This window comes from Chanodichthys erythropterus, chromosome 19 (genome assembly GCF_024489055.1).
Source record: "Chanodichthys erythropterus isolate Z2021 chromosome 19, ASM2448905v1, whole genome shotgun sequence".
In the NCBI taxonomy this organism is placed as follows: domain Eukaryota; kingdom Metazoa; phylum Chordata; class Actinopteri; order Cypriniformes; family Xenocyprididae; genus Chanodichthys; species Chanodichthys erythropterus.
The window spans coordinates 15,514,769-15,538,537 of NC_090239.1; the positions used below are offsets into that span (position 1 = coordinate 15,514,769).

The following is a 23,769-nucleotide window of genomic DNA, read 5'->3' on the forward strand; positions in this document are numbered from 1 at the left end:
CTTGAATGTTCCGGTGTCAGCCACTTCCAGTTATTTTATCAACACAAAAAACAGTTATGCGGCTTGATATTGCAAAATATTTGTGATATTTCAATTCATTATCGTAAACAAACTGCACTTTCCTATAGAGTGCAACAAATGGATTCCAGAAGTAAAATGGCAGAACTCTTTAGCACCCGCCTAATCCCATTAAGTACTGTGAATGACTTAGAGACACCCTATAAACTACTTAAATATTTGTACACTGTATAAAAAATTTAAAAAAAGAATTGTTGGTTTAACTTAAAAAAAAGGTAGGTACCTGGTTGCCTTAATTTTGAGTTCATTTAAATTAAAATTTGAGTTAATACAATGAAGGCAATTGGTTTAAACAACAAAATAAATATTGTGTTATCTGAACAACATTATTTAAGTTGATTTGACAAAAGAAAAAATGTTGTGATAAATCATGAATTTTTTTTTTTTTTTTTTTACAGTGTATATACTCTGTATATACAATAGACTAACATACACAATCAATTGTAGTTCTTTCTCATTAAAGTCGCCAAGCACAGTCTTGTACCTTTGTCTTTTTGTCTTTTTACTTTTTTGCTTCAAGTTTCCAATGCTATGAATCACATGGTAGCTGGTTGGTTTGGCCGATGGTTTAAGTCTTTAGCAAAGACTTTTTAAAAATCCCTATGGGGAAAATGATTGGGGAAAAAACTTCAAGAACCAAGACACTGTTGCACTCAACGGCTGCTATTGAATCAGAAGTCTCACACTTTCACAGAAAACAGCTTCTGCGTTGAAAATAAGGTGGATAGGGGTTTCCTGAGAAACCAAAAACAAAAAAAAACAAAAAAAAAACAACACACACTGTAATATCACTTTCAGCGAATGATTCATGGTGTGAATCCTTCATTCCCCTCCTGGAGTATTGCGAGATAACACATTTTAAACAAGTCATTGTGTTAACATCAAACTTTAGCAATCCTTTATTGAGGAGAACAGATCATATTCACTGTTTGCTACTGAAACATCACAACATCATACTGGGGACGTTCATTACATGGGCTTGTCGGGTGGTTAGAGAGAACCAAGAGAGAAATAGAGGAAGGACGTGAGAGCAAGAGAATTTGATCACACTCTCCAAAACACACGGGACAGTAGTTTCCCCCTCCGGTGAAACCCTCTCTTCTTAAGCCAACAGGAATAAATAAAATACTTTGTCTCAATTATTCTATGCATCAATAATTGTTGATATACACAACGCAAATGAATGTCCTTGAGCACTCACAGCACAAAATATATCTCTTTACCATTTCAAAACTGGAAACGGACTCGATCTATTTATCTTAAAATTAAGCTTTCCAGCATATGGCTACAAATTATGTGTACCAGAAGAGGGGAAAACTGCAAAAATATATATACATACATAAACAACCATCTCATAAAATTCAATTACACACTCATTTTAAAGCTACACACCAGAGCAGGTGAAGTCAATGAATAAACAACAAAATAAAGGGAGGAAGAAAAGAAGGCCTCCAGAGCATGTCTGTGTCAGATGTACGGACAGGGCAGAAAAAAATAAAAATAAAAAAATAATCTTACATGTCAAGTAAATGGAGTAAGAACGTGAATGTATACGATGAAGCTAATCAAACGATAAATGCACATATGAAAGTGTTACGCATGAGCATGTACAAATGGGTGCGTGAAGGTATATGTAATGTGTATCAGTGTGAATAAGGGGTACATTCATCCATAGCCAACTGTCCTGTAAGTACACCCTTACAGCATGGTTCACCTTTTACAGGCACGGTTCAAAAACAATCCTACATTAAAGGATAAAAAAAAAAAAATCAGAACCACTCATAATGAATATTCAAGTACCTATCAGCCAGTCTGAGGAGAGAGCGTCCCCTCCCACTCTTTCACTCTGCTGTTAAAGGAGAAAAAAAAAATATATATAGCTATATACACATACATATTTCTGCAGTTTCACTTTAGAAATACTCTAACTACCTTCTCATAGTTCTCTTTCATATAGTTTTTTAGTATTTTTGTTTTTCATAATCAAATGTGAGTGCAATCAAACAATACCAATTACGTCATATAATCTGTAATAATAAAAAAAAAAAAAAATTAAAAATGCTGAGTCAAAATGAAAGAGGGGGAAACCATTTTAAATTCAACTATTTTGTTAGAGAAAACCACAAACCAGAAGGCAAGCTGATGGGAGAAACTCGGTGGGGAGAGCTAGGTACGAAGAGTACGGAGCAGAAGAAGAGGAGTTCAGTTTTTATGTAATGTCTCTGGGGCGACTATAAGGAAGTCACCGTGACAAGTTCCTCCAAATAAAGTTCTGGGTTTGCCATAATCTCCTGCTGTCAAAATGAGTGTCCTTTTTTCTTTTTTTTCTTTTTTAATTTTCGTGTTTAACAGCAAGCACCAAAATGAATGACAAGAAGAAAGTCGCCTATGCCCCAAAAGAGAAAAAGAAAAATCCAGATACAACAGATACATTACATTTCTGTGGCTGCTGTCCAGCTAGTCGGGTAGAGCCTGTAAGAGTCGCGGGGTTAAAATAGAGGGCGGCAGAAACGGTGAACAAGAGATCATGCCTCCAAAAAGCTGCACATGCGTGGTGTGAAGAGGTTAAAAGAGAGCCGCGTCTGAACGAGGGTCCCTGTCCCTCTCGGAGCCCGCTGGCCCTGCCCTCCTCCAGCTGAGTTCAGAGTTCATGCCTCCAAATTAGCATCCAGCAACTTTTGCTCAAGCAGTCTTGTCACTGCTAATAATCGACACAGATTTCAGGAGGGAGGGGGATGGGGAAGTAAAAATAAATCTCTCTACCATACATTGCAGTTCTAAAAAAAACAAAACAAAAAAAACAAAAAAACATTTTTGTAGTTTTCTCATCTTTAAAAACAAGCGTATGTATTCCCAGACTCGTTGTTTAACATTTCCTATGACGCTCTCCGAATCGAAACCAAAAAAAGTGTGTGAGCAAGGGTTTTCTTGTGTGAATTGAGGACATTCTCGTGTGGATTCAGAAGCCGTCGGCTGCTCGGGCTACCAGGGGTCGTCTAGGTCACCTCCGCTCTGCGACAAGGAGAAAACAAGAAAGGGAAAGAAATGAGCAAACAGAGAAAAATTAAAAAGGGTAGAGCACTCACTAGTGAGAATTGGGGAAATAAAAGAAACAGAATGAAACGTGTTAGGGTGTGAAAGACAAGAACAGGACAGAAAGGAAGACTTATTAATGGTTTAATAATTCCATGTAACGGAAACACAATTTACCCACTAACTACGTAGTTTTATGTACTTCTGATAGAAAATAAATTACTGTTCAAAAGTTTCAGGTCAGTATGTTTTTGTTTCCGTTTTTTAAAATAATACTTTTATCATAAGGATGCATTAAACTGATCGAAAGTAACAGTAAAGACATTTATAACATTACAAAAGATTTCTATTTCAAATGTATGCCATTCTTTGGAAATTTCTATTCATTTAAAAAAAAAAAAAAAAAAAAGTTTCAAATTTGTTTCCAAAAATAAATAAATAAATAAAAACAAATGTTTCTTTAGCAGCAAACCAGCATATTAGAATGTTTTCTGAAGGATCATGTGACACTCAACACTGGAGTAATGGCTGCTGAAAATTCAGATTTGCAATCACAGGAATAAATTACATTTTAAAATACAGTTGAATAAAAAACACATTTTAAATTGTAATAAAATGTTCACAAAATTACTGTTTGATCAAATAAATGCACCCTTGGTGAGTATAAGACATTTCTTTGAACACATTAAAAATTTTTACAGACCCCAAAAACCTTTGAACAGTAAGTGTTGGTGCCTTCAAACCTGCAGGTGACACCCCAATGTAGGCAGAAAACAAAACAAAACAAAAAAAGCTTACCAATAACAAAAACAGCATACAACTAAAATAATGGTAGGATTCATTCATAAAAAAAAAAAATCTCAATAAACATAATACACTTAATTGAAAATGTAAAAATTACAAACAAAATGGGTGAAAAAAAAAAAAAAAACCCACAATTTTTTTTTTCCTTTATGATTTAAAGATGCATTTCCATCTGAAAAGAAAACTAATTTCCCCCAGCCTGAAAACGGATTAATGCACATTTGAAGCTCACTTACCTCAAGCCTCAAACTTCCACTGAGCTTATGAGTACAAACATTAGCCATATGGGAGTACATACGAAATATCGGAGTATGAATTATAGTTAATAGCGCACAAGTCCTTACAAGATTCACAAGACTGTATCAACTGTGTTCTGTGTGATGTGTCATCTCAGAAATGACTCCACTAAAGTAATGACATTTAATAAATGGCAGCCAAGACAGATATCAATAGTTGAATTTGATTTATTTTGTTCAAAGAACTTCAGCGTGAAACAAAACAAATGTAAACCTTTGCCCTGGAAATACTGCTCTATGGACAATTAAGTAAAGCTCTTCGATAATGCTGAGGGGGTATATTAGTAACATGACTTTAATATAACAATGGCAGCATTATGCATGCACTTACTCTAACTATTAAGAAGATTACACAGTTTGTATTATGCATTAACTTCCAAATCAACAAAGTAATCAGCTTCAAATGGCTTGATAAATCAGCCAAAGAAAACAACACAAAAGCAGTTAGGAACAGATTTCTTGTGATATGACACAATCCATGTGGACAGAATTTAGATTGTTTTCCAAAAACCTGGGTCATAAGAATAAGATGTGCAATAAGAAGCCCTGTGCAAATACTGCAGAGTACAGACATTCATAAATGATCATGTAGCAGCGTTGCCTAATGTGTAGATTGCAGTAAGTTCTCCTATGTAATGCAGTCTGTATTGTCCCCTTTAACAAATGCCTTTTACAATGCAAATGTAAAGTGATTGAATAGAACAGCACAACAGGAGAAATGAGAGTTCGCAAGAACATATGATTGTGTAAGGTTCTGTAATCTCATATGGTCCATGCTTATAAAGCCAGTGCATTTCCATTTTGTGCTTTTTCCTCAAGGACACACCTGGATAGTAAAATTAACTGTGAACACTCAAAGAGCAGACACAGGACAATCATATTCAAGAGGTCAGCTCAAATTATAAATCGATATGGAAGAGATATGGAGAGAGAGGAAGATATATATATACACACAGTATTAGAGTTCCCTTTTAAATGGTGAAAGAATTGCTTTTGATCAGTTAATCTCTCATAAATCGCATTTCAAACATTTGATTCACACACAAACACACACACAAGCACACTACATAAAGAGCACAAATCAAGCTGTACCTGATGTTTACTACAGTACGTTAATATCCTATAACTATGATCAACCACGAGACAACCCAGGATAAGGAGTACACATGCGTCGCATGGCACGAGAGCAAACAGTTTTGTGTATTCTTGGCACAGCCCAGATTGCCCACTTAAACCATTCCCACTCCAAACTACTTACATGGGTAAACTCTTTGGGTGTGAAACGGTCATGGTCAAATCATTCAGGCGTGTGTGACAGTATTCAAATCTCCTTAAAAGGACAGATCACCCAAAAATGAAAACTCATCATTTACTCACCTTCAGGTCATTACAAACCTGCATGACTTTCTTCTGCAGAAAGATATTTCTAAGAATGTTTTTTATCTATGCAATGAAAGTCAAATGATACCAAAACATGACTCATGTGGACAAAAAAAAAAAAAAAAAAAAATCCAAACAAAACACTAAACAAAAACACTAAACAACAAAAACAAATCACTAAACAAAACTAAAAACTTAGTCAATTTTCCAAAATATTTTCTTTTGTGTTCCACAGAACAAAGTCATACTGGTTTGGAATGACATGAGTGTGTCTAAGTGACAGAATTTTTTTACGTTTGGGTGAACTATCCCTTCAACCCTTCAACAGATTACACATCCAGGTCTCATTTTAAAAACACTAGGAAGTGCAGAGATACAAGAAAGTGCTTACTGCAGACAGAGCTGGGATATGCCAAGGTTAACCTCACTTGCAGTTGCAGAGCAGGTTTTTAGTGATTAGAATTTTGCGCAAAACTTCCTCTGTATGCGACTTTTACTGTGTGCAGAGCTCACTACACCAACCAAAAAAAAAAAAAAAAAACACCCAAAGTGCTATTACAAATCCATAAAGACAACCAAAAACCTGCACTGAAACTGCCCTAAGGAGGAACATTGCCAAAAGCAACCTAGCAATCTAGGGAAAAGGGTTTGATATAGCAGGGCTGGGTTTAGTGGGTCCTAATTAGGGTCATGCAGTGGGAGCGTCAGAGATCTTGTCCAGAGATGGCGACGTGGCAGCTTCGTCCTGTCCCTCCTCAGAGCCGAGGGGTTCAGTGGCCGGGGACGGTGGGGGTGAGCGAGGTTCCTCCTGGGGGTCGGTCCGTGTCGTGGCACCCGTCCCACAGGACAGCCGGTAAGTGGAGAGCGCCTGCTCCAGCACTTGGCGGTATTCGCCCCGGTGACTGAGCCGGAACTGTCGCAGCGCCTCCAGCAGTTGGGCGGCGGCGGAGCTGCCTTCTTCGTCCTCACCGCCGGCTGCTCCTGCCTGGCTGTCCTGGTGCAAGACGCCAGTGTCAGTGGACAGAGCAGGTTAAGAGACCCCGCTTAGAGCGGGCCACCTGCCCATGACCTTACATTGCCCTTTCATTTAGAAAGAAGCACGCTTGAGGAGCGACAAAATAAGCTGTAAGTGGTGGCGAATGTGTGTTCGTCTGTGTGTGCGCGCGAATGTACAAAAGATGCAGGAGCTTGTCAACACTGGTCTCTTCTCACAAGTCTTAGGAGCAATAAACTTGCTGAAGTAGCATTACCAAGATGCGGACACACAAATACAAACCGTTACAGAGTGGCACAAGCACAGACGGACAAACAAAGCCAAGGCCTGCAAAAAAGCCTTGCATTTACATCTTAAATGCAGAGGCACTGCTCTTAAGGATAGTGGAGTTTGGATCTTTAATCTGCCCTATATATAAAGCTATCTCGGAGTACCAGTTACACTTGCCTAAGTAGGACATTTGCTAATCACTTACTAAATGTATCATTTCTCAAATGATCAAGGGAGTAAATGTATGCATAAAAGAGGTAGCGTCAGCAAGTCAAAATATTTGCAGGTGTGATGCATTAAAAGATGATGAGTAAATGGATGGACTCAAGTCTAAGCAAGAAGACTCAAGTGACCTTTTCTTTTTAATTCTTATATGAACAAAAAAGTAAGGAAAACACTCACCCCATCTTCTTCTCTGTGTGGGTTTAGCCTGTTGTAAACTGCTTCAATTACACTACGTCTGGAAGAGAAGAGAAAAGAGAAAGAACTCTAAAAACTCAAAGGAAGATGTTTAAATTTAGCATAAATCACTTTCTATACACATTATAAAGGAGAGTAATAAAAAGGACTTTCTTATATATTCCTACACATTACCTGATATTCCGTTAACACTTTACAATAAGGTTCATTTGTTAACATTAAAATGTACTAACTAACATGAACTAACCATGAGCAATACATTTGTTAATCTTAAAACATTAGTTAATAAAAATACAGCTGTTCATAGTTTGTTCATGCTAGTTCACAGTGCATTAACTGATGTTAACAAACACAACTCTTGATTTTAATAATGTATTAGTAAATGTTGTAATTAACAAAGATTAATAAATGCTGTAGAAGTCCAATTCATTATTAGTTCATGTTAACTAATGTTAACTAATTAACCTTATTTTAAAGTGTTACCGATATTCATTTTACAGTTGTATTCTCACACCAAGAATGAATATCTTTAATTTTCACATAAATATAATTTGATATACAGCAATATCATAAAAAAAATAATTTAATTAATAATTATTATTAATTTAATAAATAATTTTCACATTTAATATGTAATTAATACACAATTCACAATACACATTGGATGATACCAGTATGCCTATAATTATTTTCATGTTATGGACAATAGGTCAAATTAAAACTCTATACTATTGCATCTAAATCAATGAGAAAAAACAAAAATAAAACTAAACTCAATCGTTTTGAATGATACAACTGAATTTAGGCATCACAACATTACCATTAGTCTAACATATGTTTACAATAAAAGAAATAGATAATCATGTACACTAAGGTCACACTAAGATTTCTACTCATCATATCAATATAATATTGTATCGCCAAGCGTCTGCTGATTCCCACTCCTAATACAATAATAGGGCAGTTACAAAATGGCTTTGATCAGCAGAAATTGACAAATGTTACTTCATTTTGGATTCGTACTTGCTAGCGAGACCACCTCCAGGTGGCAGGTTGGGGATACTCTCAGGGCGGAGGTTGTGCATGATGTGGCTTAGATCTGGGATGCCTTCCTCCCCTGACTTCTCCATGATTTCTGCAGAGGGAGACAATTATATTACAAATGTGGGATAATAGAAGATTGTGCAAATGGAAGCCTGGAGCATTTCTCCCACCATGACTACTGCTGTGAAAATGGTGTAGGCATTGGATCAGTCATCCCACTTATAGACACAGTGTGAAAAAAAAAAAAAAATATCATCCAGCTGGAGAAAGAACGCCAAAACGATTTCATCACAGCTGTCCTGACTACATATCTAGTGGAAAATACAATAATTTTTTTCAGAATTAATATATTCCCCATCCAGGAAAGATCCTACGAGCCTCCAGACAGTTCAGAACATGCCAGGATGTTGAAAGAATAAACAGAGGGAGAATAGTACTGCAATCTAAACAGCACTTACACAGAGAGCATTTTCAAACCACATGGTTGAAGCTAAGGTCTTAGTATTAGGACTATTTGAATTACAAGATAGCCATTTCCACAACGCTGGATGGACAATGCAGAAAACTGGCTGATAAATGAACAGGTGCCGCCTCTTACCTTCCACACGAGCCTCCAGGAACTTGTCCAACTCGGCCTCTCTCTTGACAGCCTCCTCTGATACCTTCGGTGCATTGGGGAAACATACTAGAACAACACTCATGTTGTCACGGCTTCCCTGGTTAGGGGGGAAAAAAAGAGAGATGGTAAGTTAAAAAAAGGCAGTGCACTGGACAAAAATCCAACCTGTCAAGCAAGTGTTTATAACACCACAAGCTTCTATTGTAAACCACTATAAATCTAGACCGCTTCCAATTTTGCCAATATTTATCTCAGATGGAACTTTGTGACAACTATTCATACTTAGACACTAAGCAGACCATCGAAGAGAATCATCTTCCAAGAGGAAGGGGGGGAATAAAGCTTAGTTTCCAATGTATATATGAGCCATACATCATGAAAAAGCAAGCATGAAGAAGGTTACAGATTAATACGGAAAGCCCTGACATCAACTTGAGCAAATCCATGCCAGATCCAGAGCTGTGACCTCACTCACTAGGTCCCTGGCTCTGTCAGATCATCTGGAGAGCTGGTGTCAACACAGGCAGAGGGCTCATGTGTTTTTCAAAAAGGGTATTGGAGGGGTTTTGGATTCATGAATGCCATGGGACCAAAAAAAACAAAAAACAAAAAAAACAATGAAACACTTAAATGCACTGTGGAAAAGGGGAGTGGGGATTGTTTTTATAGAATCATGAGTTACACACAGCTGGTCTGTCTAATGAGACTATAGTGATTATGTAAAGACTCAATTATTCAACTTCATAAAGCTGTACAACTAATGTAAAACAGAACAAATAGACTAAGAGGGTACACCATTAGGATAAAAACAAGGGGGAGACACACAAAAATGTCATTATTTACTCAATTTTACACAGCAAACCTCACAAACTGTGATATCCAATTTGTAATTACTGATTGTCAACAGTTTTTTTTAATAAGTCAATCAAAAAGATTCAAGCAACAGCCTCGAACTTGCTTGCAAGTTAGCAGTTTGAAGTACAGCACAAGCCATGATGTCCTATTAGAGAATTTTTTTTTTTTTTTTTATTGAGTCAGACAAAAAGATTCACTAAACGGACCTGTACTTGATTGCAAGTTAGTCAGTGCATCATTCAGAGCTACAACTGACTCATTCAAAACATTTTGTTGTAAAAAAAAATAGTATTAATTAATAATGCACACCTAGCCATTGATTATCCCGCTTATATCATGATCACACTGTTGCCAGCAGTGACAAGTTAAAGCTTTTATTGAGGTATGCAGTGCAAAATTTGACTGGAAGAGTAAAAATTATGACATTTTTGTCAGTTATAGCTCATTAAAGTTAGCATTCTGCATGCTTTAAATAAGACAAGAGATAAAGATTACAGTTATTTGAAGGAAATGAAGAGAGAGAGCGCTTGTGTAAATTACCTGCATCTGTGCAGCATTTCTTTACTAACAATGAAGCTGTGAGTTTAATTACTACAAAAGCAGCAACGTTTCCACCTCGTTGCAGAGAAATATAATGTAGTGATTCAGTAGTGAAGCTACTGTAGTCACGAGGCAGCATTAGCCATTTTTCCATCCACCTATTTTTATGCGCATTTTAAAAAAAGAAAAAAAAGAAGAAAAAAAACCTGGATGGAAATGCCAAAATGTGCATAAAAACGTATGCGCTCAATTGAGTCGGATGAATATTTTACTCAATAAGAAAATAAACTACAATGGAAAGACATTTACTGAATAAAATTAGCCTCCAAAAAGGAAGATACGAAATTATTATACACAGTGTATAAAAGCATTCAGACAGACCATCGTATAAAATTAAATATTTTATAAAATAAAAATAAAAAAATTATACAATATATTGTATTGTAAGTTGAAACAAAACATAATGTTATGTTCTTCTAAAAACCATCTTTTTTTTTGACAATAATCACTTGAGACAGAAGTGCTTATAAACAATCTTCTTTATCTATAGTTTAATAAATAAAACAAGTCATTTGGCTGCTAAAAGTAAGGTAAGTAAATGTTAATGAGGGCGAGTAAACAAATTAAAATTTTGTATAAATTATACTTTTAAGACATCTATTGAGATCTCCTTACCTTATGTAAACAGGTGTCCACCACAGAGTTGCAGACCTTCTCCAAATCATCCCACACCTCGAGCCGAGAACGGACAAAATCACACAGCTCCTCATTGCTCATCACGTCCCAGATGCCATCGCAGGCGAGCACCACAAATTCATCCTCTTCTGAAACGCGTGGGATTTCAAACACCTCCGGTTCCGGAGATACCAGCTGCTCAGTGGGGCCCTTTCCATCCACACACTTGTAGTCATAGTCCCCCAGGGCGCGTGACACAGCCAGAGAACCATTCACCCTTTGGATCATCACAGAACCTCCTGCGTTCTGAATGCGCTCTTTTTCACGTGGGTTACACGGCTTGTGGTCTTGCGTGGAGAACCGGACCTGACTGGCACGACTTAGCACGGCACGGGAGTCTCCACAGTTGATGAAATAGAGGTGCTCGGGGGACACCAGCACACCGACCGCCGTGGAGCCACTACGGTCCATGCCATTACGTAGATCCGAGAAGTTGCGCATGTACTCGTCGATCTTCAGGAAGCCGGAACGAATGCCACTTTTAACACCCTCCACAGAGTCAGGGCCTGAACGGAAGTCCTCGCTGCTGGTTATGATGTGCTCGAGCAGGTGTTTGGAGCAATAGTTGGCCACACGGGAGCCAGCGTGACCGTCGTACACCGCAAAGAAGGACCAGTCGTCCAGGCCATGCGGCAGACCCACTACGGCCGTGTGTGCGTCCTCCATCTCTACCCGCCAGCCCTGCATGCTGCTAAGGCCAAAGTGCAGACCGTTGCCCGCCCCATGAGCATTGTGTTTCTCTGTCTTCGGTTTGTCCAAGAAGGCCCCCATGGCTCAGGACACCGTCTGAAAGAGAAAAGGTGATGCAAAGTTGCTTTACATGACAATAAGCAATGTATGATGCTTAAAGGTGCGCCAACTGATCTTGGGTGGAGTAACTTCCTGTTGAAACAGTCATGAACGCGCATTTAAAATCATTCTTGTCGGTTATTGGCTGGAGCATGTTTATTATGTTTCGTGGTCCAGGCTGCACCAGTTTGTTTTTATTGGCGTTTTCGGAGCTTGTGGCGACTACAGAGACCGCGTTTTTTTACAGTGTGTTCAGGGGACAGGCAGCTAGTGGATAGTGGGGAGATGTTTGCTGTTTGTGACAAAAAATGTTTTGGCCTAAAAACACGTGACATCACTTAGAGCACCTTTAAGTATTACAACAACGTGCATTTTGAGAGGTTAAAGGCAATCGTGGGATAATTTTCATTTTTGGGTGAACAATCCCTTTAATATATTTTAAATGAAACCTGAAACCTCTCAGTTTTCTTTAAAAATATCTTAATTGGTGTTTTAAAGATGACATAAGACAAGTAAATGATGATAGAATTTTTGGGTGAACTAACCCTTTAACAATATCATGCTATGTTATACTAAATGATTTACTGGCAATTTAATGCACAAACACAGGTTGGGCTTTTTAGGACATCAGCCAAACAAACACTTGAGCATACCAGCAAAGCCGTAGCACTGACAACAGTGTTCTTTATTATTACACAAAGCCATCAATCCTCTTTTGTTCAACAGTGCATGTACAAACGTATGAGAATGAAGGCTATGAAAGTGACAACTGCCTACTGAGTTACTGACAGATCTTGATGTGATCTAAAGGCTACTGTAACAGCAGATACGAAGATAATAACAGACAAACTGCCAAAAACTCATCAAAAGCAACTAGATATTTCAAACAAGCCTCAGCAATTATGTCCATCAAGACTAATTAAATACAATGAGCATACAAGTATTAGAGAACTACATCAGTCATAAATTTACTGTGTAGGCAGCAAAATAAATAACATTTAATAGTGTATATTTGAAACATTTAACAAGGCGCTAAATGAGAAATTCTTTGCAAAAGTGGAACACATTGACTTGTCACTGGTTATCTTGACTCATTTCGTCATAACCCACCATGAAAGGCACTAGGAAACACCTATTTTTTTTATTCAATGTAAAATTGGTGGACGTGGAGTAGGTGTGTTCAAATGGAGATAAGTTAGGGTCAGAAAGAATTTTCTCAGAAGTCTTCTGCTCAACAATGCTGCATTTATGTGTTAAAATTACACTAAAAACAGTATTATTGTGAAAAAAAAAAAAAAAAAATTTAAAGGGTTAGTTCACCCAAAAATGAAAATTCTGTCATTAATTACTCACCCTCATGTCATTCCACACCCGTAAGACCTTCCTTCATCTTTGGAACACAAATTAAGATGTTTTTATGAAATCCAAGAGGTATATGACTTGTCCACAGACTTGTCCATAGACAAAAATATAACCACTTTCAAGGTCCAGAAAGGTACTAAAGACATCATGCTCATCATCCTTTGGCCAATGCTCAGCAGGCATTTGGACGTAAACACGGAAGCCTTCACTGTGCTTGCGGTGTCAACCGTGTAAGGATAATGCCAGGGAAGAGAAGAGATAGTTGAATAAAGTTATTTTTGTTTTGTTTTTGAGCACAAACATTATTCTCGTCGCTTCATAAAATTAAGGTTGAACCACTGTAGCCACGTCGACCATTTTAACAATGTCTTTAGTACCTTTCTGGACCTTGAAAGTGTTGGTTAAATTGCTGTCTATGGAGTCAGATACCTCTCGGATTACTTCAAAAATATCTTAATTTGTGTTCCGAAGATGAACAAAGGGATTACGGCTGTGGAACAACATGAGGGTGAGTAATTAATGCCAGAATTTTCCAATGATGGCAAAGCTGAACGTTCAGAAGACATTACTCCAGTCCAATTTTGAACAGTTAAGTTCTAAAATCATTTGAATAGTAGTGATTCTGCATATCTGTTAGTGTAAACAATATTGGTCAATCTTCATTCTCAAACAACAAGTTGTGAGCATGGATTTCAGTGAATGGGCTGCTCAGAGAAATAGCATGAATGAAAGTTTCCTGTCAAAAGCTGGATCCAACTCCTCATAGTATTATAAGAGAAGCAGCGCCTAAATGAAAGCATAAGGACTTCTGGACACATAAGCTACACAGATAGATGGGGTGTGTCCGGACTGTAACTCAAGCTCCTGCATCACATTTCATCTCGAGTGTCATTTCTACCATGAACCACGCTTGGGGTAAAAAAAAAAAAAAAAAAAAAAAAAAAAAACGAAACAAACTGGCTTTGGCTATCTTTACCTCATCGTCAGGACAAGCACACACAGACATCAAATGAATGTGTGCATCGCACAACCACTGCATGCACTCAAAACGCTCTTTAAAAGGAGGTTAGCAGAACTTAGAAAGCCAGAGGAATAATGTATTATTGATTACTACCAAGACAGAAGGCATAAGTCTGATTGCCAATCTGAATGCAGGATTAGAAAGTGTGGAGCAGCTTTAAGCCGCTTTGGGCAAACCTCAACCATAAGACCATTACATGACTCCAGGAATAGCCACTGAAATGTATTACAAGCCCAAATAAGCCATTAGACAAATGGAATGGAAGCCGCCTCGTAAGCTATGCGATCACAGCTTGGGACCTTGACCTAGCAAACCCAAAAAAAACCCAGTAGGCTACTAACTAGCAGTAAGTCAAGGTTTGCCAATAGATACAGGCAGGGTCATGGGATAGGTCAAATTACGGTTTCTCTCATTCTCTTGAAGCGTCCCTCTTCGCAGGTCTGTTTATATATTGGGAGAATGAGATCTGGCAGTGGTCAGCAGGGCCGGGATCCAGTGAAAGTTCCAGCATTCAGAGGATCGTCCAAACCCGAGCATGTGGCCCATCAGGGACTAAGCTAGACTTACCCAGAGGGGTGGTGCCCACAGACAGCTTTTTGCTCACTACTCCACACACGACAGGCATGGAAGGCATGTAACCAAAAAAGGTGGTTGGGAGCTAGTGTGTGCGCGCGTGTGTGTGGTTGGATGAGGGCACAGGTTGTTGTGCAGTGTCATGGCTCGGCTGGCCAGGCTGTCTGTTTGGCCAGTCCTCCCCCTCTGAGCATGGCTCTATTTATATCCCTTCAAACCCAGATTGGGTTACTTGCTTCTGAAAGCGGGCAGGGTCGGAGTGCTGCATCCTTATGGCTGTCATTCATGCGGGGCTTCTTCCAACATTCATGTTCAGACGTCCTTGTCAGATCCTCTTCTTTCCAAGGCCTTGAGGCTGGGATGATCTCTGTCAGCAGTAAATGGGCTGATCCATCATGCAGCGTTCGCTTTGATCAAACCCTGCCATTAGCATGGCAGATACAATCGAGAGGAAGCTTTGTTAATGCTTGGGCTTCAAAAAAACAGCACAAGACCAGGTGCATTAAATGCACAAACATATCAGATCAAACGTTAATAAACAGGCACGACAGCAGGAAATGAGGGGGGTTTGGAAAGGTGGCTTGATGTGGACCTGAGGAAGAAATGGTTGAAACTGGACAGTTTACCTTTATCTTCTCAACACACACTAGAGGCAAGATTAAACATGCATGTCTGGTACAACTAAATGAAAGAAATTATTTTCAATTCAAATAGAATTTATTGCAAATGTTATGTATAAACACGGATGTATTAATCCTGGCTGGAAGTGCTATAGATTACAGGTTTTATTTAAGATTTATTTATATAATTTCCCAATGAACAATGAAGCAAGTTAAGTGTACTTAAAAGTGCAGCAAGCAATTTCTGAGAATCACTGTTGAACATTGCTGATATTTGAAATCAACCCAAACAAACACACCCCTCCCTTCACTGCTCTGCCCACAAAATGAACAAACATATGCAATGCAAGAGCGGACGTCTCTTTTTCTTAAAAGGAAAGCAAAATAAAGCTTTGCCAAAAATAAAGCGAAGATGACGAATGAACGATGAGGAAGAAAAAAAAAAATGAATGTACAATACACGAGCATATACAAGCAAGAGTTCGTTGTTAGTCGCCAGCAGCACACACTCAAAACCAACATTACTCAAGTATAAAGCACCAAGATTAGAATCAAAGAAGCTGTCTATATAATGCCACATCTACACTGCCAGCGCACTCGTTCATAATACAAAAACAAGATTGACAAAGAAGCAGTAAAATGTGTCTAATGCTATGAGAGGGTGAAGAATACTTAAAACAGCCTGGGAGGTCACCTGTTACATTACTGTTACATACAGTCAGTGATACTGCTATACTATTTTGAAATCTTTAGTTTTTGTGTAGGCTTTTTTTTCCCAACGAAAAGAACTCCATAGCGCCATCCAGCATCCAAGTTACATGCTGTTAATGGCAAATTTATGCATTTTCCTATAACAATATGATTCAGCACAATCACATAATAACATTTCATAACTGAATACGGTCACCTTCGATTTGTTCATTAGGGTGTTAGTAAGGTTGTTCTTTGTAAAACTGCTTAAAAGGGTCATTGGTTATTTTTTTTTTTTTTACTTTAGTTAGTGTGTAATGTTGCTGTCAGTATAAACAACATCTGTATGTTATGAGTTATGATGTTCAAAGTTCAGTGCAAAGGGAGATTTTCTTTTACAGAAATCAGTTTTTAAGGACTACAACAAACGGCTGGTAAGGACAACAAGCTTCTTCCTGGGTTGGTGACATCACTAACCCTAAAATTTACATAAATCCTGCCCCCAGGAACATGCAACAAAGGGGACGAGGCCATGTTGGGATGCTTTATGCCGAGTTCAGACTGCACGATTTTCAAAGTAGTCGGGTCACAGTCATGCAGTGTGAAAAGAACAATCTTGGCCAGCATTCAGTCGCTGCTGTGTTCAAACTGCACGATGGATCGGTGACAGAAGGTTTCACACTGCATGACTTTACAATAGGAAGAATCGCCGACAACTCTGGCACGCAAACTACGTTTCACAACCAAACACACTGGAGATGTGACAAGGAAACAACGCGATATCACGCGTTCAAGACCGGAGTTCTCAAGTGAGACTGGCCCTGCGTCTCAATCAGCTCCCTAGCTCCCTAGGTCGTGAATCAGTACATAATGAAAGTAAATGTGGCTGATACCCTGATCAGTGCCCTGACTACTGAACTAGGGAGCTGATTGAGACACACGGTGGGATTATTATTAAAAATAGTAGCCCGCAAGAAGCTTGAAATACGAATTACCTGTGCGCTGATTTGCAGCGAAAACAACATAAAAAAAAGAATATGGAGGAGGAAATGTTTGGGGAGACGTGAAGAACAAGGATTGTGTGTTCTGCAATGACAGTTAGAGCTAAATACATAACTTTTCAATGTGCTGCAGTTGCGGATGGTCAAACAAATGTTTGTGCTTTGTTTCTGTTTGATAGAATTGTAAGGTTTATCTGAAACGAAGCCATGCTTGCTGATATTGTGGTCTATAACTCCTCCCCGAACTCCCCGCTGCTCTGTATCTTGCTCTCTCATTGGCTGTCGGTCATCGCCGATGTAGTTTTCAGTCAGAACGCTTTTCACACAGCAGGATTTTGAATCACCGACAGGTCCAGATATTTAGCATGCCAAATATCTCACGGGTGTCGGCGACTCATTCACACTGCGTGATTGTCACTCGCGTGAACGAGCACCGATTTGCCTGTGATTTCGGGCATTTGTCTGCGATTTCTCAAAACCTGTCGGCGAGCCAAAATCGGGGCTAAAATCGTGCAGTCTGAACTCAGCTGTAGAGAAGAGGAAGAGTTGTTGTAGTAGTGTTGTTACCATGCCGTCATTTTACGCCGGACTGCTTCACAAACGAGGGTCAGTTCAACACTGGATTTACACAAGATTTACATGAAGCACGAGCTGCTAAAGCTCTGCCCTCTTCTAGAAAGCGGGCTGGGAGCAGCAGCTCATTTGCATTTAAAGGGACACACAAAAACGGCGTGTTTTTGCTCACACCCAAATAGGGAAAAATTTGACAAGCTATAATAAATGATCTATGGGGTATTTTGAGTTTAAACTTCAGACATATTCTGGGGACACCAGAGACTTATATTACATCTTGTAAAAGGGGCATTAAAGGTCTCCTTTAAAACAATATTTATTGTAAAAAACTGAATTCATGAAAACTGTATCATGAAAACATCGTATCGTGGGGCCTCTGGCAATTCCCACCCCTAGTTATCTGTGGTTATGTAGATTTCCTCATTTGATTTTATGGATTCAATTCCAACAATTCAATAGAAAGATGTTTCTTGCCTTATTTTGTGACAGGTTTTACAGTAAAGAATTCAAATTTTTTTACCATGGCCCTAAAAAAACAGCTGCTAAAATGCGGTGCAGAAAACATGGTCGATTATGAAAATATTAATTTAAAAAAATTGAAAGGCCAAACTATGCAGTAGAGTGATAATTCTGTAGGCATCTGAACGACAAGATGCACTATAAAAAACATTTTCACATAGCCACTGAAAATACAGTAAAACAGTAATGAGATTTTAAGAAGAATTAATTTGAAAATATTTTACTTAGTCCTACTAAAGGTTCATAAAACTAATCTGTGTAACTACATGTTCTGTATAAGACACGCAATTAAGGACAGGCTTTGCATAAACTAAATGCGTGATAAAAATTCAAATAAATAGCACAACAAAACCACACATATGCATTAAAGAATTATGTAGGAAACACTGTAGCACACAATAAGGATTCATAAGAATAACTGATAATTCATAAGGATGTTGAAAATAAATGAAGTGATATATTCTGATGCTAAGGGGGGTATTTTTTCTTAGCCTAATTAGACCAAGTGTACAAGTACACAGACATTTTAAAGGTCCTTTTAAAGGTCCAAATTGATGTCATAACCTCCTCCAACCCTCCAATCTTGTTGAGGCACAATTATGACTTCTCCCCCCCATTTTCTATACAAGACTCCATTCTAAAAATAAAGTAAACAATGTGGCGTCACCAAGCAACTCCAGTGCCATGCTCTAAACAGGGCTTAGCTTCATTCAGTGACCTAGCTGCAAGCTCTGCATCTTCTTGGGACAAGAAATGACCCCCACACATTTCCGCTTTAGCTCTGCATGAAAACAGACTTGGAACTTAACCTCTGGTATAGAGTGAGCTACTGACGGGATTCTGACTAAACCACTTAGCTTTCTGTTTTGATATGATGAACAATAGTGACAGTACCGAGGCGTGCACACACAGAAAGCTGCTTTCAGACAGCATGCAATCCCAAATTCAGTTTCTCTTTAGAACTCTTAACAGTTGTGATGCACCGATCATGATTCGTCATGGCCATGATTTTTTTAAACAAGCAAATTGGGCGATTCCAATACCGGTTGCCTTATGATTTAATTTCATATTTGAAATTATCAATGAAATCTGACAACAACCGTCAGTCCTAAGCGTGCGTTTAAGACCATTGATGGTTTCTACAGAGCTTCTAACAGCAGCTGCAGTGACGCAATAACTTTACCAATTAGCAATTGGCTCTTTTTTCAGATATATAAGATATTGGAACAGGTTCAAGTTGGTCACGTGGATTTGCCATGTTGACCAACAGAAAGCTGCTTGGTTTGAAAGCGATTTTGGTGTGAGCTGTGCTTTATACAATCGCTACACTACTGAACAGACAATGGACCTATTTTGCCTTCAAAATTTTGTTAATGTGACCGCAAATTTAAACTGGCTAGACTGACACAGAACTAGACCAATAACCTTAAAATCAATCACTGAAAACATCTAATGCAGTCCTCTGTATTAGGGTTGGGCCGACAGACGATGACATCATCCATCGCCAATGGCTGACAGACATCACAATGATGAGCTGGCATCATGTAGTTCTATCTAAAGCCAAACATGCTTCATTCAAGACCTTTCCGCTTTATGCACGTTCTCCCTTTCTCCAGACGAGCACCACAATAATGGTGCAGATTTTTTTTTTTGGAGCGTTTTTAATTCATTCCAATGGAAGCTGAGCTTAAAGCTGAAATGTGAATGTGAAACTCAAGATGTTTCACTGTAAACAACGTCTGATGCCAATTTGGTAGACGTCGCCCTCTGTATGAAGTGCTGTACAGTGGCTCCAGCTACTTTATGTTCCCTGTCCAACTAAAATAACATTTCATATTAAATTTTTGAAAGGTTTACAAACAGATTATGATGCATGATGTGCATTTATAGGCAAAATCAGTTACGTCATCATTGTTTGGTTATCAAGTCAGTGGAGACATGGGGCAGTTCTGACAGAGGTTCACAAATAGCACACAAGAACCGTTACAAAGAGGCGTTTCTGTGGTTAGAGTGTAACAAAGGACCCAGATCATATGGTTTCAGGGCACTCCCTTAGCTAAAGGAAGATGTGTTGCATTACCAAGGCACCAAAACAAAAGAAGAGCATGAGGCCCTGTATGGAGAGCTATATCTGTCCAGCTAGCCTCAGCTGAGTAAACACAGAGTTTGGAGAATGACAACCTAACCCTCTTCTATCACTCACACCATATGTGGCCTCTGCTCTTCTGGAGGCAGGATGAAAGATGCGACGTCGGGTTCCTCTCCCCATGCACACATGTAAAGCACAGAAGAGCTCTCACATAGACCTACTGTACGAATTATCCGCCCCCTCACAGACGCACTGTAACTCCCACACCGCCCTATCACAGTTGGAACCGCAAACTCTCGCCATCTTTCCCCTCGAAACTGTTGTCACTGGCCAGTCACTTGTATCAAAACCGCACGGTGAAACCTGAAGCATAGGCTTGTGCTGCAAAAAAACAGCCAAAATACATTGTATCAGCATAAGAGGGAAGTGGATTTTGGCAGGCTTACACAACCACCGAGGGTGTGAGCTGACAGTCTACTCGCTAGAAGGTCTAAAAAGGTCTGTTCAAGGCGAATGAGAGACAATCAAGGGTAAAAAAAAAAAAAAAAGGGAAAGTTCAAAATTAATGACAATTAACTACCTAAAACTCTTTCATACTGGAGACTCAGCAAAACCAGGTTTTATTTGAAATCTTTGAAAGACTCAAGAGACAAGCATCATCTTGTGGGAATCGCTGGTCTCCGCAGGAGCAGCAGTTGCGATCACAGCATGTGAACAAAAAGGTATATAGAGGTACAACAAACATGCAATACTGAGTCCTGCTGATGTTACAGCAAAGCAACACATATTTGAGTGGGAGCTGGAGACATTTGAGCTAAAGTTCAATGCAAACTGTGTAGCTATGATTCAAAAAACATTAAAGTTGTGACTTTTTTGTCCCAAAATGACAATACTTAAAGCAAAAATTCACTTTTCTTTTGCAATTGCATATTGACCACATGTGCTTTTCATTTTTATTGTTTTCACTGACCTCAGTACTGCTAGTTTCACGTAGAAAGATTTCCAACTATCAGCTCAAATTCACTCCAAGAAATTGTGCAGAAGCCAATCAAGATTGGTAGCGATGAGCTCTTGCCATTTTTGTATGCAATATGCATCAGACAATCTGTGGGCGTAACGCCTGAGGGTTTGACTACAGTAAGATCAGAAACAGATACCTAGCAGCACTGCTACAGATTAAACAATGCAACATTTCTTTAAAATACAGCTTTCTTAGTCTTACTTCGCTAAATGTCTTTGACGTTAGCCACACAAAACAGAAAGTGAGCCAAAGCAACTTGTTGCAATGGTAGTGCAAACAGAAGCTCCATTTGGAATACAAACTGCGACGTGAACAAACATTGCTGATAAGTCCTCAAAAGTTGTTAAAGTTCAAAACACGGCATCCTCAAATTCCCTCAAAAATTCTGCACCTTGCGAATCTTTCAGACACACTTGCAGCAGACGCTCGTTTCCTTCTCGCCACAATGGTGGTGCTCAGGCACGCAAAGGAGAAGTTCCTATGTGAACCTATGGTTTGGTGGGGAAGAAAAAGACAACATGAACAGAGAAACAGACAACTGTGCACTGTAAGAAAGAAGAAAGAGAAACTTTGTTTGCACGACACACAAGACCATTTAAGATCCTGATAAAGGAGTCATGAAGACGCCATCGCAAATGCATCCCAAAACCAGCGATGCTTACATTCTCTTATAAGCACTGCAATAATCTGCTACTTGCTCTAAATTTTGACAAAAGTGTAAAGGCAATATTTCATCATAATATTCATAATTTCAACCACTGTCAAAGAATTAAAAAAATAAATAAAAAATAAAAAAATCAAGGAAAGTTCATAATGGTTTAGAATCTTGGCAAACAAAGAATCTTGACTTCTATTGTACAGGTGGGGGGAAAAAGCAGACATTTCTCAAAAAATATTATGTTCCACAGAAAAAAAGAAAGTCGTTCAGATTTGGAAAGACATGAGGGTGAGCAAATAAATAATGGTAATATCCAGTTTTGGGTGAACTACCCTATAACTTAAAGGTGTATAGATTTACTAAAAGAGGCCAAGCTAATGTGAAGAGATTATTTTAGTAACCAATGTAACTTCTGAATCAAGGTCTAATGAAAAAAGTCCATATAATTGGCATCAGCCAGTCAATAGGGCTGGACAATAATTCAATATCAATATATATCGCGATATAATTTTTTTCGATAACGATGATATGATTTTTAAACACATTTCCGGTATTTCGATATATACATTACAACATTTCTCACTTACTTGAGGCGCAGCCGTTAGAAAGAGCAGAACGCGATTGGCTATTTGCGTGATGATGTACACCACAGAGACACGCTGCCATCAGCGTATCTATTGGTTAATATGGTTTGTTTAAAATAGCAACGTGGAAAACAGACAGAGTTCAGATAATGTATGTTTCAGTCGATGGATGCACAAAACGTTACAACAACGATAATCAGAAAGCGTGGACAAAACAGTCATTCTTTGTAAACTGTTAACAGCTAGTGCCGTCTGCTCTAATGTCCAGTTACGCCGTCATCACCCGGGTATTGATAGCACGAGCGCAGGTGAGACCTGAACAGCACACGATGCTGCTATCTGTTTAAACTAAACTCATTTAAGCTTTGCTGATTTAAACCAAGAACAAGACGCAAAAGAGAACTCGCACGCGCTGTGAGAAGATTTGTGTGCGCTCATTCGACGCGCGCACACGCTTATTTCAGTCAGCACGCAAATACTGACTTCTCTTTCAAGTCTTGCGCTTCGGAGGACAAATTCATACAAAAATTAAGTCAACATGCCCGTCTTGGCGAGTATCCTAGCAAACATAGTCGGTTATGTCTTAAGTGAACGTATAACAGTCGAGAAAGACATCGCATGTGTAACAGTATATGTAGCTACTGGATCGTGCATGTCTTAAAGGGAAAAAAACTATTCCTGCTGCCTGTTTTAATGTTAAATCAAACAACAAATAACAAAGAAATCACTCACTGCTCTTGACTGAATAGTTTTTGTAACTTCAATAATGATTAATACTATTTATTTTATACAGTAAAGATAATATGCAGTGTTATTTTATATATGATTACTTTATCCATTCTGTACCTGAAAACTGCTGTTAGATACCTGAAAACCTGAAAAGCACTGTTTATTTTATTTGAATATTTGCTTTATTGTACTTATTTGTGATGTGCTTATTTGCTTGTAGTTTGATCGTTTGTTCTTATTTTCTTTATTTTTATTTGACAGTAGTCTTATTTTTAGGGTCACGGTTTCGGTACGTGCTAATAGCACATACCGAACTGTACCAAAACCGTGACCCTAAAACCGTGATACGAACCGAACCATGAGCAATTTGAACCATTGCACCCCTAGTGTCATCAACACTCAACAATGTTCCTGGCCCAGCAATGTGTTTTTGTTGTTTCTCACTGTTTTTTTTCTGTTTTTACTTTTCACA

At 38.6% G+C, this 23,769-nt stretch overlaps 1 protein-coding gene across 4 annotated transcripts in view; it reads right to left on the reverse strand.

The window, feature by feature from the left end:
* Positions 1–933: 933 nt before the first annotated feature.
* The window catches only part of ppm1bb (protein phosphatase, Mg2+/Mn2+ dependent, 1Bb), a 29,189-nt gene continuing 6,353 nt past the window's right edge, over positions 934–23,769 (reverse strand). Inside the window, exons 1-6 of one of the 4 annotated variants that reach the window (XM_067369316.1) lie at positions 21,718–21,814; positions 11,009–11,854; positions 8,918–9,035; positions 8,299–8,410; positions 7,258–7,315; positions 6,047–6,585 (exon numbers count right to left, since the gene is read on the reverse strand). In XM_067369316.1, coding sequence (XP_067225417.1) covers positions 6,280–6,585; positions 7,258–7,315; positions 8,299–8,410; positions 8,918–9,035; positions 11,009–11,839 — 1,425 coding nt within the window. In that variant the 5' untranslated portion in view covers positions 11,840–11,854; positions 21,718–21,814 and the 3' untranslated portion in view covers positions 6,047–6,279. The other 3 variants (XM_067369317.1, XM_067369318.1, XM_067369315.1) reach the window with 3 other exon arrangements.